General features: G+C 40.7%; 1 protein-coding gene across 2 annotated transcripts in view; it reads left to right on the top strand.

The window, feature by feature from the left end:
- Positions 1-18,191, top strand: part of Arhgap31 (Rho GTPase activating protein 31) — a 107,493-nt gene that overhangs the window by 68,076 nt on the left and 21,226 nt on the right. For both annotated transcript variants that reach the window (XM_048803266.1, XM_015478484.2), the window contains exons 3-7: positions 1,758-1,902; positions 12,873-12,955; positions 13,921-14,028; positions 14,671-14,813; positions 17,970-18,168. In XM_048803266.1, the coding sequence (XP_048659223.1) occupies positions 1,758-1,902; positions 12,873-12,955; positions 13,921-14,028; positions 14,671-14,813; positions 17,970-18,168 (678 nt within the window). The remainder of the gene's footprint in view (positions 1-1,757; positions 1,903-12,872; positions 12,956-13,920; positions 14,029-14,670; positions 14,814-17,969; positions 18,169-18,191) is intronic.

Raw genomic sequence — 18,191 nt, 5'->3', positions numbered from 1 at the left:
TTTTTAAATACTTATAATATGTTCTTTAGTTATGTTCTTATAATATGTTCTTTAGTTATGTCGACTTTTAAAACCATAAAAACATTCTTATTATAAGAATAATGTGTAAATGAATAGGTTATGAAGATAATTCAGCTCTCTTCTTCTTCCTCCTATTTGGTTTCTGTCCCTCCCTTCCAAACCTCACTTAAAATTAAATTTTATCAAATGAATAAAACATCCTTTTTATTCCTGGTGAAACAATGACTCTTAAGAAAAATAATTTGTTGATTACAGCCATGGATTTTAATGAATATACCTGTTTACATCATTCCACTCATATGCCATTTTTTAGATTTATTTTAAAAAACAAGTACTTTTTTTCCTTCATGGTGCTAAAGATTGAACCCAGGAATTCCCACCCATATGCTGGGCGAGTGCTCTCCCACTAAGCCACACCTCCAGCTTCTAACAGCAGGTAGTTCTTTTTTTTTTTTTTTCTGGTACCAGGGATTAAACTCAGAGGGCACTCAACCGCTGAACCACATCCCCAGCCTTATCTTGTATTTTATTTAGAGTCAGGGTCTCACTGAGTTGCCTAACACCTTGTGATTGATAAGGCTGGCTTTGAACTCGAGATCCTCCTGCCTCAGCCTCCCAAGCCACTGGGATTACAGGCATGTACCACTGTACCCAGCAGGTAGTTCTTAATGATTTACTCTTAGCCCTGAAGTGCATTACCCACTATTGGTGTTCTGGAAAGACATTTTGGTGGTGACAAATTCTTCTTCATTTAAGAACTGGCCTTAGCTTTAACAAGAGAAATTTGGGGGCTAAATAAATAAGCTCTACATTATTCTCTCTCTGTTTTCTTAGAACATACACCTAAGAATCCATAAAGCCATGGTGCAGCTTTCCTTTCAAGGCCCCATTGCTTGCTTTCAGTTCCTGGCAGCATCAGAGATTCCCTTGTCCTTTTCAAGGGACAGAACTGCAATATAGAATGTGCAGTGGGATGTTTTGAGAATGCTGCTTCTGAGAGTCCTGTTGACCTTGTCACTCCCTTACTGACCAAGTGAACACTCTCAAGAAGCCTAACTTCTATATGAATCATCATCATTTTTCAACCAATTTTTAACTTCTAACTACATATTATTCGAGGCAGTATATTCATGTAACCTTTTCAGGAAATGTTTTCTGATTGTAAACCAGGTCTGGAATCAGATGGTGTTCCCAGACATCCCACTGTGGAGTGTTTAAGATATTTATAAGCTCATATATACCATGGGAATCACCATCAGGCAGCCTCAAAGGTTCCATTGAGCATCAACGAGAGAGTTGATTAAGTTGTTTGTGACATCAGTATATGGAGATGAGTGATAATGAACTGACTGATCCACCCTGGTTTGGGTCTCTCTTATAAGAACAGGAATTTCATTTGAGCAATGTTTTGGAAAAATACTGAAATCTCAATAGGCCCTTTTGGCAAATTGTTTTCATATTTCCCCATGCTAATAACCGAGATTGCAGATAGAATGCCACAGATAATCCACTTGTAAATGAGCTTTACGTCTTTCCAATCACAGCAGATTTTGCAAGGAAGAGTCACACCTGAAGTTGAAGCCTTCCCATCACTTCCTTGGGCCTGGAGTAGATTCAAGGTCAAAAATACAGTTGGATCACATTGTAGGCTCTTTTTACCCCTCAGCTGCCAAGCAGTTGCTGACATGGAACACATGTTCCCTGGGATTGTTATGTCTCCGTCTGTGTTGTTTCAGGCAAGAGTTTGGCTCAGATCAATGTCCAGATCTGACAAGGGAAGTGTACCTCCAGGACATCCACTGTGTGGGCTCCCTCTGCAAGCTCTACTTCAGGGAGCTGCCCAACCCCCTCCTGACTTATGAGCTCTATGGGAAATTCACGGTGAGTGTTTGGATTTCCATCATGGTTGTTGGGTGGGATGCATGAAAGGGCTAAGGAGAGTTTCAGCACTAAAATAACAATAATAGTACTCACCAGCTGGCTGACATTATCTTAGCATGGTGATGGAAGTTGGATGGTATGGTAAGGAACATAAGGTAGTGGAACTGTCCGCTAAATTTTTCTTTCTTGAATTTTCAGAATCATGTTGTTTGTTTTAAGAGCTGAATTAAATTATCGCCATGTTTATTCAACTGATGGGCCTCATTGTATAGGGAGGAAACTGAGAACCAGAGAAGAGAGGTGGCTGGCCCAAGGTCACTCAGCAGAGGCAGGACAGGAACCTGAGACCCCTGATGCTAGGCATGCACTGCTCGTTCATTTCCATCAGGCTATTCCTTCTGTTTCTTTGGGGGGTTGGAGAAAGAGGTGAGTAGGTAGGGAAGGGAGCGAGAACAAACAAAACTCAAGAGGATAGGTCAGAAAGCTGGGAAGAGAAAAGAAACTGAGAATAGCAGTCCAGAGGAAGCACAGGAAAGGTCAGTTTATTGGGTTGGTGGGCAGGATGAATGGACAAGAGCAAAACTCCTATCAAGTAGCTATATGGTCACCAAATTGGACACCCATGGGCAAGTTAAAAAGAGAATAAATGCTTAAAGGATGTCTGCAGAAATATCATTAAAAATAGGGCTTGAACATTGTGTTGCATGAGTAGAAGTATAGAGTGGGCAGAATTGGATTTACCCAAGGTTGGTGTTCCGCTAGCAAAAGAGGGGAGAGGGAGACTTGAGAATATACCAGGGCACCATTGACACAACTGACCATGGGATTTAGTCTGGACAGGAAGAGAAACAAGAGTATAAGGTGATGAGTAACACTAAAGAAGTGGATCAAAGGATTCTTCATCTCAGTAGGTCAATGGAGTGATGGAGAAGGGGAGTCACAGGGAGAAGTTTGAAATTGAGAATATGGAGGAGTTGTAGTTATTGGTAAGGACCAGATCTAGGTTCTAATAGTGAGAGAGGATCATGCTCATAGCCCCTGTAATTAACATCTTTTTAAAATATTTTTTTCATGGTACTGGGGATTGAAACCAGGTCCTTATACATACTAGGCAAGCACTCTACCACTGAGCCATCCACCAGTCCTTTGTATCTTTTTATTTTTATTTTTATTTTTGAGACAGGTTCTCACCAAGTGGCCAGGCTGGCCTTGAGCTTGTGATCCTCCTCCCTCAGCCTCCCTAATTGCTGGGATTACAGGCGTGCGCCACCATCAAGTTCTGTGGTTTACTTATTTTGAGCATATGAAAAGTTCTTCCATTTTAAATGATAAAGGAATAAAAAAATGCTACTTCTTTTTTTAAAATTTGTTCTACTTAGTTGTACATGACAGCAGAATGCATTTGAATTCATTGTACACAAATGGAGCACAACATTTCAATTCTCTGGTTGCAACATTTCAATTCTCTGGTTGTACACAGTGTAGAGATACAGCATTCCCGCAATCATACACATACCTAGGGTAATTGACCATCTCATTCCACCATCTTTCCTACCCTCATAACCCCTCCCCATCCTCCCCTTTGCCCAATCCAAAGTTCCTCCATTCTTCCCATGCCCCCTGCCCCATCATAATCAGAGAAAACATTTGGCCTTTGGTTTGGGAGGATTGACTTACTTTGCTTAGCACAATATTCTCCAACTCCATCCATTTACCTGAAAATGCCATTATTTTATTCTCTTTTTATCTTAAGAATAATGCTATTTCTTAAAATCAGGCTTGGGTCTTTAAATATGTACTTAAAAGTTTTCATTGATACTAGGAAATATTCATGATGATAAATTCAAACAGACCCAGATACACAGCTTTAATTTTCGGAAGGATCAAAAGAAAGGATGCTTAAAAGACTGACACATTTATTTTAGTGATGGGATCATACATCATTTTTCTTGCTTCTCTACACATTAACTTTCCTAATTTTATCCACTAAAAATACATTAATGTTTTGATGAAAAAAAAGAGACCAACTCACACATGCAAAAAAAAACCTTAGGTGTAAGCATTGACCACTACAGAAGTCAACACATACATGCTGTTGTAGAGTTGTCTGTGGTTAGGGACCCCACTGCTCGAGGTCTGAGGCAGAAGGTAAACAAGTCTCCAAACTGAAGGGCCAAGTCATCAACAAAGGCAGCTCTTGCCCTTGGAACCACAGGGGAATTTTCCTGGGAACCAAGAAGAAAGGTTGGGAGCATCATTTGTGTCTCCCAGACTATAATCAATGTCACCATTTGCATTTCCTCCTTTAAAAGAAATCATAGTAGACAATTTGAGAAATGGAAGAAAGTAAAAAGGAACCCTTGGTCTTTCCTTAAGGACCAAAGACTATAGTGTTAACATGTTCTGAGTGTTTCCTTCAGTCTTTTGTTCTTTGCATAGTGTTTTTGTTGTGTTAAGTTTTTCCAGATCAAAATAAAAGTGTGTTTTTAAAAAAGTAATAATCCTAGCAGCTCGGGAGCCTGAGATAAGAGGATCGCGGGTTCGAAGCCAGCCTCATCAATGGTAGGGCACTAAGCAACTCAGTGAGGCCCTGTCTCTAAATAAAATACAAAATAGGGCTGGGGATGTGGTTCAATGTTTGAGTGCCCCTGAGTTCAATCCTCAGTACAAAAAAAAAAAAAAGTAATATAAAGGAAGTATAAAGGATAAGGTATAAATCACCTGTGGAAATCCCACACTCAAGTGTATCTGCCATCTTCTCTTTCACTCTTTAGTAGAGGTTCTCTCTCTCTCTCTCTCTCTCTCTCTCTCTCTCTCTCTCTCTCTCTCACACACACACACACACACACACACACACACACTTTTTCTTTTCAATACCATATATTCCTGTTTTGGAACATTTTCATTTCAACAATGTGACAATCTTTTCATGTTAATAAATGTAAAGAGACACTGTTGTCACAGAGAATTCTTTCACATGGGCCATGGTTTCTTTCTTTCTTTCTTTCTTTTTTTTTTTTTTTGAACTAGGGCTTGAAACCAGGGTTTCTTAACCACTGAGCCCCTTTTTTATATTTTATTTAGAGACAGAGTCTTACTGAGTTACTTAGGCCTCTCTGTGTCTATGAGGCTGGCTTTGAACTTGTGATCCTTCTGATGGTTCATGATTTCTGAAACCAGTCTCCCACTGATGGACATTTAGGTTTTTGGTTTCTCAATACCTTGCTTTTATTAAGACTGTTATAATAAACATTTATGCACATTTACGTTTTTGTCTATTTTCACCCTTGGGGGGAGGAAATCATTGAAGCAGATTAGCTGAGTAAAAAGTTCTTACTTAAAATTCTGTTCCCTATTTTCAAACTGTCCTCCAGAGAAACAGGAATGTGCTTTCCTTCCAGCTTTGCCAATACTGGATATTTTCCATTTATTAAATTGTTCGCCAGTCTGAATCAACTAAAAACAATACCTTATTGCTATTTTAATTGTAAGACTCCATTGTTTTCTACATATTTGTGATCCTCTTGTCGGTATAATAGTATCATCTTTGAATGTGATAGAATATCATCATGTAAATGAATCAAGTGAGTCTAATTTCTCCTAAATGCTATCTATTCTATTGTAGTCAGAGGTTGATAGGAATTCTTATCTAGAAACTTTAGAAATATGGTTTCTTCTTAGGTCTTATCTACAGGCTAAGAACAAAACGCACATTTCTCTCTTCTTGCTCCCTTCCCTGATAGGACTGGTCATTTTGTTCTCTCACAGCAATTGAAATATACAAAAGCAACATTTTTGTCAACTTGTCTTCAAATTTGAAGAAAATGACATTGTACTTAAGCAGTGTATTGACACTAAAAAATAAAATAGGAATGTTTTGTTACGAATTCTACAGAAGTAGGACCTAGCAAAGTTAACCATGTTTCAGAATTTATCATTTAATAGATTTCTTTGATCACAGTAATGAAGATAATATAAACAACCTTCAGGGATATGAAAATAGCTGTGTTACATTGTTGTGCATTCTCACAATAATTATTTAAATCTACTTGCTCAGCTGCAATCAAAGAAGAGAATGGAATGAGAGAATTAGAAAAAAACATTGGTGGAATAATAGTAACGATAATAGCTGCTATTTGTTGAGTGCTTACTATATCATAAACTCATTATAAGTTTTATTTCATTTAATCTTTAAAATAACTCTATGAAGTAGATTTATTGTCTGTTGTATAGATGAGTAAACTGAGGCTCAGTGAGACTTGTCTGGGTGGTACAAGTGGTAAGTGGGGGTAAAGATTAAAATTGTCTCATTAATCCCATGCCACTTATAAGCAGTGATCACTTGAGTAGGTAGTAAATAACATAATGCCTATGTTTTATAACATAAATAACATAATAAAAGAAGTACTGGGCTAGGGATGTGGCTCAAGCGGTAGCGCGCTTGCCTGGCATGCGTGCGGCCCGGGTTCGATCCTCAGCACCACATACAAACAAAGATGTTGTGTCCGCCGAAAACTAAAAAATAAACACTAAAAATTTCTCTCTCTCTCTCTCTCTCTCTCTCTCTCTCTCTCTCTCTCACTCTTTAAAAAAAAAAAAAAAAAAAGAAGTACTGAAGGAAGAGTTCCATAAACAGTGTTAGGATAATTGCTGTTGGAGAGGAGGAAATCAAATTGAATTCTTACCATTTAGCAGATTTCAGGGTACAGAAGAATAACAATTAAAGCAAAGGAAAAAATCCCAAAGACAAATTTAACCAACTAAACTATTTGTACGTTATTTTTTCTACATTAAAAAACACAGTAAATATCAAGACATGTAACAGTGGTAGATCACTTCCCTAGCATGTGTGAGGCCCTGGGTTCAATCCCCAGTACTGCAAATAATAATGATAATAATAATAATTATTATTATTTAAGAAAAAATACATTAGTAAAATTAAAAAGCAAGTGGCTAACTATAAAAACTATTTATAATAAAATGACAAAAGAGATTAATATTCTTTATATAGAACTCCTACTTATCAATGTAAAAAGAAAAATCACATAACACTCCTCTAAACAAAGAAGCAAAGAACTTTAACAATTCAGAGAAAAAGAAAATTATTATAAAATTGTTGATTATTAGGAAAATATATTGCTTATTTTAAAAAATTTTTAAACATTATCATTTCATGCTGGTAAGCTCATAATAAGACTGACTCTTTACACTTTTTTACTGGAAATATAAACTTGATGAACACTCCAGAAAGTCATTAGAAATTCCTGTCAAAGTTCCTAAAATGTTCATATTCTTTAATCCAATAAGTCTCCAATTAGGACTCTACAATAAGGTAATAATCAGGTGTATACAAAATAACTGATTTCTAAATATTTTTATTGCAATGGTATATATAATATCCAAATTTTTTAATTGTATCTACAAGATAGAAGTTGGATATAATAAATAATAAATCTATTTTTTAAACTGTGTAGCCAAGAAAAGTTATATTTTTTATGAATGTTTATTAGTCACAACAGAAAGTTAAATGGGGGCAGGAATCAGTATGTGAAACTAAATAGGAAATGATTCCAGTGTTCATATTTGATGCTGAGAGGCCTGGAACAGACCACTTCTTTTATGCTTCCTATATAAGTAGGTGGATGGTGGTTATTTCTGAGTAGTGCAATAAAGGGTGATTTTTATTTTTTGCAAATTTCATATTTTAGTTTTTAGTACATTATTAGTGTCCTGTGGTTGCTGTAATGAAGTACCACAAATCAATTGACTGAACAGAAATTCATTCTCTCACAGTTCTGGAGGCCAGATGTCTGAAATAAATTTCACCAGGCTGAACCTGAAGTTTGAGCAGGGCTGGTGCTCCCTCCAGAGGATCCAGAGAAAAATTCACTCCTTGCTTTTCTCAGCTTCTGGTAGCTGTTGGTTGACATTCCTTGACTGGCGGCCACATCACTCCCATCTCTGCCTCCAGGGTCACATTGCCTTTTCTTCTCACTGCATCAATCTCCCTCTGCATCTCTTTCATAGGATTCCTAAACTGCTTTTAGGGATCACTCAGATAGTCTAGAATAATCTCCCTGCTCAAGGTCCTTACCTTAATCACACCTTAAGGACTCTTTGTCCAAATACTTTAACATTTCCATGCTCCAGGGATTAGGACCTTGTAGTTATTATTCAACCTACCATATTACACTTTATTTTTATCAGAAAAAAAATACACCATTCATTTTAGGAAAAAAAATCAGTTTTGTTCAGATCAATTAAGCTAAAATTCTTACACCCAAAGTAGAAAAAATTGCTGATTTGGAGTTTTTAGGGAAAGTACTATAATTACATATTTATATTGAAATAATTTCTTTATGTATCAGTTTCGCTCATTAAATGTAAGCTTCCTGAGGACACAAACTATTTTATTAGTTAGTGTGTTTCTTTTCCTTGTACTTCAGCTACTGGAAAACATGGTAACTATTACTTAGTAAATGTTTGCTGGTAGGTTGCTGTTGACCTGCACACATCATCTAAATGAAGAGGCAAACAACTAGTGCCTGAGCTTAAGATCATTGCAAAGGGGCCAATGGCCACTTTTTACACTGAAAGTTCCATATCAGCAGAAATCCTTCAACAGGCAAACCAGGATGATTGGTCACCCAGCCAGGAGCCCAAAGTCCAGGGAAGCTACCTCAGCAAGGCTGGTACTCATCCTGGTGGAAAGTGGTCCTAAGATGATACTATCCTGGAAGTGTGGCCCAAATGTAGCTGCTTGGTGCTTTCAAGCACAATGCAAAATATTAATGTAATCACTTATTTTATTCAAAAAATGTTTATTGCTCACCTACATATACAACTGGCAGGCATAGTTCTAGGGGCTGGAGATTTAATGGTGAGAAAGACAGATACTATTTTTGCTTTAGTGAAACTTACATTTTAATGACGAAGAAAGATGATAAACACATGTAGGGTATAGAGTTATAATGAGAATTGTTGATAAGTAAAATGAAGAAAAATAACACGGTGTGGGGGAAAGGACAGTGTTTTAGGATAATCAGAGGTCTGTCTATGAGGTGACATTTGAACAGAGACAATGAAGCAAGGGAACAGATTGCGCAGGTATCTGGGGGAAGAGGGTGGCAAGAAGAATCAGCAGGTGTAAAGGCCCTTGGCTTGGTCCATGCCAAGCTTGAGGGAACATGCTGGGCCAGTGTGGGCCAGCACTTAGCCAGCAAAGTGAAGGTGATGGGAGACTCGGAAGAGAAACTCACAGATGGCCAGATCACTTGCTTGCTTCCACGGGTATGCCAAAGTCACATGCAAAAGACCCATGAAGGACATACAGTAGTTACCTCTGGAGACTGAGGGTCTGCAGTTGGAAGGAAAACTAACTTTCCTCTATTTATCTTTTCAGATATTTTGTTTTGTTTTTATCATGCACATGAATGTCCTTTTTAAAAAAAATCTAATAATTTAAAACAATAAAAAGGATTTATAACAATTTTTAAATAATTAATTAAACTTGAAGTTGCAGCTAGGTACAGCAGGAAGGGAGAGCTCCTGGTTGGTTGTGTTGAGTCACCATAGATAGCAATAGGGCTCTCCAGGCAGCAGAGCTGTGGTAGCAGTGGTAGCTTTGGGGAAAGAGAACCCCTGAGTAAGGGCCCTACCACCAGGACCAGATCCCAGCCTTTTCCCAAGTCCTCAAAGAGCAGGAAGCTGGTCTTGTTAAAACCTATTGGGAAAGAACTAATAGATTCAGTTAAGATTTAGCCTTTAGCCAGATTGGCCTTGCTAATGTGGAGTGAAGTTCTCTCTTTTGGAAGACTGAGGGGGTTGAACTCAGGGGTGCTTTATCACTGAGCTACCTCCCAACCCTTTTTATTTTGAGACAGAGTCTCACTAAGTTGCTGAGGCTGGAGAACTTGTGGTCTTCCTTCCTCAGCCTCCCCAGTGGCTGGGATTATGGGCAGTACCACCTTGCCAGGCCTGAATGAAGTTCTCCTACAGGCAAAAAAAAAAAAAGAAGAAGAAGAAGGTCAGAATTTCAACACCTCTTCCCTAGTTTCAATGACAGTTGTGCCATCCTGACAGGGGAAAGTAAAGAAACTAAAAATCAATGTACAGTGACCTGACCCCTCCAGGAGAAAAACAAGGATCTAGAGAGCTTCTAGATAGGATTCGGGTGGAATGGGGAGAGGCTGAGAATGATGAAATAAACACCAATCCCAAATGAGACCTGCAGGCATTAGGGCAAGCCTGCGCTCCATCTTGGAGACTAAAGATGACTAACAGCTTCCTAAACATTAAAGGAACTTTCCATGAGGATTGATAACTTGACCTGCACCTTTATTCCCCAGACACATTTTTTTAAAGGGGAGTGGTGCAAAGCTTTGCAGAGCTCCATCCTGTCAGTGCAGAGGAAGGAGGCAGGCCTCCCAGCCCTCCCTGCAGGAACCACAGAACTAGGAAGGTCCACAGGCATTTGGCAGCCCCTCCCTTCCCTGAAGCTGCTCCCCTTTGCCCTGCCTGTGAGGTTCTCCCTAACTCTGGAGTTGGTCCACTCCACAATCCTATTTTCTGAGAAACAACTCCTAGGAAGAGAAAGGGAACTTCCTGGAGACCCCATCCTTGCCCCTGGCCCTCCATACTTCAGGTCTTTACAGAGCAAGGCCTGCAGCTGTAATCTCTCTTGGGCTGGCAGACCCAGCAGGAGGTTGGGACCCCTGAGACTGTTAATGCTCCTGGCCCCACATTTCTCCCCATCTCTGCTGAGGAAAAGAGAGCTCAAGTTTTCCCTGTAGAGAATTCTGACTGCCTTTTAAAATGGTGGGCTTCTGTATATATGTGTGACTTGAATTAAATAAAAAGGGTAAACTAGAAAAAACTTGGTGGACAAAGCCCTGACATGATGTCCCCATGTAAGTAAGGTTCACCTGTAATGTGCCAAGCACTGTTCTGTAAATGGGGACTTACCACATTCCTGCATTTAGAGAGCTTTCCTTCTATCCGAGGAGACTGACTTACTGATAACCCCACTAGATAAGTACATTGGACTTAGTAGGAGAAAGTGAGAGGGTTGGGGGTGTCCTGGCTGAGACAGGACTCCTCTAAGTCAGGCTAGAACATAGAGGTGTGGCTCAGAATAGGGCATGGCAAACAGAGTAAGTAAAGTTAGTGCCTTCCACACTTAATGAGAAATGAGTGTCTAAAAACTACAGTTAGGAGTGTGAATATCAGCCAGGAAATGATAGCCAAAGACTGAATGGAGATAAATAATACATGAAAATAATTTGTTAGACTCTCAGTTTTGGTTATATTGCAGCAAACATTTATTAAATTAAAGAATGCATTTTATTATTATACCTGGCATTATATTTGTCTTAGCTTTTCACTGCTGTGACTAAAGGACCTGACCAGAATAATTGTAAGGGAGGAAAAAGTTTATTTGGGGGTTCACAGTTTCAGAGGTCTTAGTCCACAGAAAGCCGGCTCCATTCTTTGAGGCTCAAGGTAAGACTGAACATCATGGCGGGAGAGTGTGGTGGGGGGAAGCAGCTCACATCATGATCAGAAGGTAAAGAAAGATTTTTCTACTCTTTAGATAAAAAATATATACCCCCAAACCACACCCCGAAGTCCCACCTTCTCCAGCCACACCCCATTACTTCAGTGACCACTGTTAATCCCTCTCAGGGGATTAATTCACTGATTAGGTTAAGACTTATAACCCAGTCATTTATCCTCTGAACCTTCTTGCATTGTGTCACACATGAGCTTTGGGGGTAAACCTCACATCCAAACCACAACAGTATGCAAACATAAAACAAGTGTGTGACACCAAAAGGAAATATTAGATTGCATCAGCCATATAGATGCCTGTGAATTCAAGATCAAGGTGGGGGTGGGAGTGGTTTGGTGGTACAGTGCTTGCCAAGCATGAGCCAGACCCTGGATTCAATCCCAGTGCTACAAAATAAATATGAAAATAAAAGATCAAGAGCCCCTTTTAAAGCACATATTGGTCTAGGTAGGGTTACTCAGGCATTTACATATGAGGAAAAAAAACATGGAATGGTAGCTGAAGAGTTGTACAATTTTAATATACATAAGTTACACATCAGTTAAAAAAAAAGTGATTGCCATTGCCTTGGACTCAGTGAGTGCTCATGATCCTGCAGTTCATGAGCACTCACACTCTGCCCTGGAGAGACCCTTGAGCCTGAGCACAGACTAGACAGATTCTCAGGACAGGGACACAGGGCTGGGATTAGGGGAGTCTAGCCAGAACTTCCTGCCTGGTACAGCAACTCTGGCAGGTAAGAGATGAGCAAGGGCCGGCCTGTAAGCACACTGTTTTCATGCTATTACTGTCTCCCCTCCCCTGGGCTGATGGAGGAGCAGAATACCCATGCAGAAAGTAACCAGAAAGCAAGTTGGGGCAAGGCCACCAGGTCTCAGGGATAAAGCTCTTATCCCTGCTGAGGAAGGCACATCTCTCCTGCTTCTTGGCTTCCAGGATAGACAGCAGTTGAGGACTCAAGGTCATGGAATAATGACAGGCTAGGTGTGGAGAGGCCTGTGCTCCTGTGGAGACAGCAGGCTCAACTTCTCACTCTGTCTCTGATCTCTCTGAATGCGAGTGAATCTCAGAAATTCTGCTTGGATTCAAGGAGCACACCCAGTCCTGCAGATCCTTACACTTCCTTACCCACACACCAACAGCCATCTGAAGACACTCAGAGACCCAAACAGCCCACCCATTGCCAAGTGCATGCACTATGAGATGCTTCATTATGGGAACCCTCAGAAATTGTAGTTGGTTGGTTGGTTTCATAGAAAAGCATGCCCTTAGGAAGGGGGATCTGCCCTCTAAGCATGGTTTTGAGCCTGGAATCGGGGGATTGAGTAATAACAGCTCAGGCCAGTAGGTGTTCATGTTCCTGAGCACTCACTGGGTGACTTCATGTTCCTCTCCACAGGAGGCAGTGTCATATTGCCCAGAAGAAGGCCAACTGGCCAGAATCCAAAATATTATCCAGGAGCTTCCCCCATCCCATTATAGGTAAGAATCCTTGGAAAAAGAAATATGTAGACTCTTAGTGTGGTATAATGGTAGGGTGGCATGATAAATGGGAGCAAATTCAGTGGACAATGGCTCTCCTGGGGGCATTAGGAAATGAGTGATCAAATTGTGCTGGTACCAGACCAGGGTCATTGTAGTAAAGGGCAGCCTGTCTCCCAAGTCACTAGCAGGGCACTCATCAAGAGTCCCATGGGAAGTCATTCTGATCACAAAGTCAGTGACATCTTTGGTTCTCACCTAGATTTATAGCATGACCAGAAGATGGAAACCCAGATGGCTCTTCAGCAGGGATGACTGTGGCTCTGGAGCCCTAGGCTGACTGAGCTCTATACTGCTCATCAGTACTGGTCCTTACATCATCTCCCTCCTTTGGTTTCAGTCTCACAGCTTAGCCCTAATTTCACCCCCTTTCCCAGGGTTCCCCACCCCTGCCCATCTTATACAAGGGGGCAGATTTTGATGTGGTGTAAGAAAAAATTTCCTAGCAGTCACATGTTGTTCATCCATGAGATGAGTTTCCTAACAAGTACCAACTTATCTATACCTGGAAGAATTTTTAAAAGAGAATGGGCTCTTCAGTGAGAACCTATTTGAAGACTGTGGGGAGGCTATCCTGAAGGGTCTTAGAAGAGCAAGTGGTCACCAAGACTCCTCAGCCATGAGATCTGTGATTCCCTGGTTCTGTCTCTAACTAGTGCTCCGTGGGACTCAGCTGGCTTCTAAGAAGACTGATCCCTGTCCCTACCCCAGGCCAAGGTGCCATGGCCCAGAAATTTACTTCCAACAAGCCTTCAAAATTCATAAGATGGAAGTGGAGTCTCTTAAATCCAAACTTAGAAATTATCACCAGATTTCAGGCTTCACACAGGCCCTGTGGTTTTGTGCTTTGTCAAAAAAAATAATATATATATATATATATATATGTATGTATATATAAATTACAGGACCTTGGAATACCTGATTCGACACCTGGCCCACATCGCCTCCTTCAGCAGCAAGACCAACATGCATGCCAGGAACCTGGCCCTGGTGTGGGCACCAAACCTCCTCAGGTAAACACCACACCCTCACCTTCACCCCACCCTGGTGGGCTCAGAGCCCACCAAAGCAAATGGAACCTGGATTCTTCAAAATTGAATCTCTTTGAAACAAACTGGTAGCTTAGTAATCTGTTATAGCCCATGTCAACTAAGGGTGATTTTAATCACCTAAACTGTTTGGCTGCTAACTTGGAAACTCTGGGTTCCAAAGGCATTTGTTAGATCGAGGTGTGGCTAAAGTTATAGATCTGTATGTTACAGTTTCTTGAAAAGGCCTTTGTTTTCTCTAGGTTCACTGGCTTTTTCTTGGCTTTGGTGGGGGTACAACTTGCTATAACTTGAATCAACTGCTTCATGTGACTTTGCAAAAGATGACCTGCTCCACGGGACTAATGGGTGGAGGTGGGAAGGGATCCCATATGTTTATGGGATAGTGTTTATAGTCTTGTAGCGTATAATTCCAGATAACTGTTTTAAGTTTCAGTGGGTTGGGCTTTACAGCCTTTGGAAAGACCCTTTGATGGGTCTTAAGAGTTAAAATATTCTAAAAGTGATTTAGGAGATGATGCCTGTGTAAAAGGCCCACTGGCTCTCCTGACTGCTTCAGGTTGTAAGGCAGACTCAGTCAGTAAATATGTTTCTTCCACGGTTCAGGTCTAAAGAAATTGAGGCCACTGGTTGCAATGGAGATGCAGCTTTCCTTGCAGTCCGGGTCCAGCAAGTGGTGATTGAGTTTATATTGAATCATGTGGATCAAATCTTCAGCAACGATGCTCCTGCGTCTCTGGAGAATGATGGTAATGACTCCTCCTGGCATCTACCCCATCTATCCCACCAGCCTATCCTTTCTTGCCTTAGTTATGGGGCCCAATAATAAGTGAGGGTGAGCTTGGTTTTAGCCATGTGTGTGTGTGTGTGTGTGTGTGCGCGTGCGCGCACACACACACACACACACACACACACTGGCCACTGCCTGTCATTGTCTGGCGATCCTGCATCTATACATGTATAGGTGTGCAGTGAAAATATGGTGTGTTTGCCTGTGGCTTTAGCACGTTTTTGATTGGTTGAACACATAACCTACCCCATGAATGTGGTGTGGTGGACTAGAACTAGAAAAACGTTCCATTGGTTTAGTGAGTTCTTAAACTCTTGGTCATCAAAAAAGGCACGGGCAACATTTTTCTCCTTGATGATTTACTTTCACTGTGATGTTTCTGAAGAACCATATGCCATTGCCTTGAAGTCTTAAGTGAATGAGTTAAGAGGCAGTAGGCTCACACCCACATGCATATTCAGAATGTATTTCCTGAGTGCTTCATTCATTTTACCTTGTACCAGGCAGTAAGCATACAAAACTGAATATGTGTGCTTATGGGCATCTCATGATACAATGAATGCTAGGAGTGAATTGGCTTATGCTGCTTAAACTCCTGCAAACCTAATTTGTAAAAACTGTAAATTCAGTTGATCAGAATTCCTGGTTTTCTTGATTTCTCATTTGTGAATGAAACTGGTTTTCCAGCATTGGTGTGCATCAGAGATACCTGATGGGCTTGTTAAAACATGGATTACTGGACCAGAGTTTCTAGTCCAATCACCTATAGTGCAACAGATAATGTACATTTCTAACAAGTTTCCAGGTGATGCTGACACTACTGGTCAGTGGTGTATGAGACCCATGTCTGCAAAATATTTGTTAACTGATTAAAATATTTTTCCCATTCAGTTAGTATATTTAGGGAAACCAGAATAATCTATTGCAATTGACTCAACTGAGAGAGTTTGGGTACCAATCTAGGTCTTCCTGGCTCCAAAAACCTGTTTTAGTATGTATAGGGCCTGTTTTGAACCATCAGTAAATGTTAGTTCCTTTCCTCCTCAGTCTTCACTGTTAACTTAATAGCTTATGAAGGCTGCAGACAGAATATGATGTGCATAACATCCCAAGAAAAAACAAGGGCATTCTCCTCACAAGGCAATACATACATGTCATCTAACAGAGACATCTAGGAAGTTAAATTTATGCAATGCTCCAGTTTTGTGGATCAGAATCCAATACCTTTATTTTATAGATGAGAATACTGAGGTCAGAGAGATTGTGATAGCTCCAAGATTTATTAAAAAATAGTGTGCACTGAGTACCACCTATATAGCAGGCAGTGTCCTAGACTCTGGGGACATATCAGTGCACAAAATAACAAAGTAGCTTCCTTGCACATAACTATGATCTGAGCAGCAAGACAGCAATATATCTTATAAATAAATATATTATCACTTTAAAAAATAAAAAATAAATATATTATCACTTCAAAGAAAACAAGTAAGAGGAAAATAGATCACAGTAATGCAATGGTTAGTGACTTTGGGGTGTTATTTTGGCCGTAGCCTCTGATAAAGTGATCCTTGAACTGAAACCTGAATGATACGGGGAAATCAACCAAGTGAGGATCTAGGGGATAAATGTTCCAAAGACAGAGAACAGAGAGGGGAAGGAGCACAAATTGCAAGCTCTGCTGTGAATTATGAAGTCAGATGGCTGTTACACATCTCAGCAGAGATGATGAGCAGGCCAGGAACTGAGGCAGATGTGGCTACTGAATCTCAGCCTCCCACCCTGCAGTCCACATTCTTCCCATTGTCCCAGTTGCTCCCAAAGTGATGTAAGTCAATAAATAATTAATGAAAATGATAATCTAGAATCTATCAACAAATACCAGAAGTGAATTAAATTTAAACATTTTTACCCTCCTTTAGGTTAAGTTGGAAAACTGGGTTAAACTCAGAAACGTTCTGAAATATTTTCAGGATCACAGGATGTATTTAACCACAGCCCTGCAGAATGGCTGCTGTGCTTATCTTCCTGGCAACACCCCACTGTCACTTACTGTTCCCATTTTCTACCAGTCCTTTTCAGTGTCTTCATTTCCTTCCACTAGAGTGAGTCATGCTCTGCAAAGAGAAATGGTGTCATCATCCAACTTGTCTGCAAGTCTCTTCACACCTTCAGAAGTCACAGAAAGCTGGCAAAGTCATCAAAGGCTAAATAGAAGCAAACTTAGGCTCCTTTTAAACTTAGATCAGGATTTCTCAACCTCAGTTTTACTGATATCTGGTGCCAGATAATTCTTGTTGTGGGTTGCTGTTCTGTGCAATTTGTGGTGTTCAGTAGCTTCCCTGATATCTACCTACTAGATGCCAGTAGCTGTCCGGCACACATTCATGACAATCAAAATGTCTCCAGACATTAACTAATGCCCTTTGCTGGGGTTATGCAACCCCCCTGCCCCAACAACCACTGATGTAGAAAAGAGATAACCCTATATATCATTGATTGTCATCATCAATTCCATTCCTAAGAAGAATACCACAAAATAGGAAAGGATTAGCTACACACTCTAGAAGATAACTGGGAGGTATGTAAAGAGCTACATCTCTCTCAGGAGAAGTGTGGTGTGTAAAATGTGCTTTTCCTTTAGAGATAAACACCTAGGTGATCCAGGAGTGGTTGTTCTCCAGCACGAGGGAGGATGGGCAGGCAGGCTCCTGTCTTACCCTTGCTGAGTCAAGCCACCTCTGTGGCTGGACAAACATATCCATCTCACCAAAGCACTAGGCAGAGGTTTCAGGAGTAAAGACCCACATTTTATACTGTAGATCATAGTCATCACTCAACATATATTTGTTGAATGAATGAATGAGTGGTCCCTCCAAATAGTACAGAAAATGAAGCTATTTCCTGAGGGCCCTGTTTGCCCTGTAGGTAGTCTGCCTAGAAGATTTGCAAGTTTTCTGTGTGCAGCCTCAGCCCCAGGTCCCATCAGGCCCAAGAGAAGCCAGAATTAGCACTCAGCCCCTTGGTGTGAGGTCAGAATTGAGGGGCGGTGGATGGTGAATCTGGCTGGACATGCATGGGCCTCCTCCCAGACTGAGCTCTTCTTTTTCCTTTATAGAAAATCGGCCCATCATGAAGAGCCTGACGCTGCCAGCCCTGTCCCTGCCCATGAAGTTGGTAAGCCTGGAGGAAGCTCAGGCCCGCAACCTGGCTACTGACCATCCTGCCCGGAAGGAAAGGAGGGAGAACAGCCTGCCTGAGATTGTGCCTCCCATGGGCACCCTCTTCCACACCGTCCTGGAGCTACCAGACAACAAGCAAGTGGCATTCTTTTAAAATT

This window comes from Marmota marmota, unplaced genomic scaffold, assembly GCF_001458135.2.
Source record: "Marmota marmota marmota unplaced genomic scaffold, marMar, whole genome shotgun sequence".
Classification (NCBI taxonomy): Eukaryota; Metazoa; Chordata; class Mammalia; order Rodentia; family Sciuridae; genus Marmota; species Marmota marmota.
Note: the sequence above shows the minus strand (reverse complement) of the source record. Positions and strands in the feature narration are given on the sequence as shown.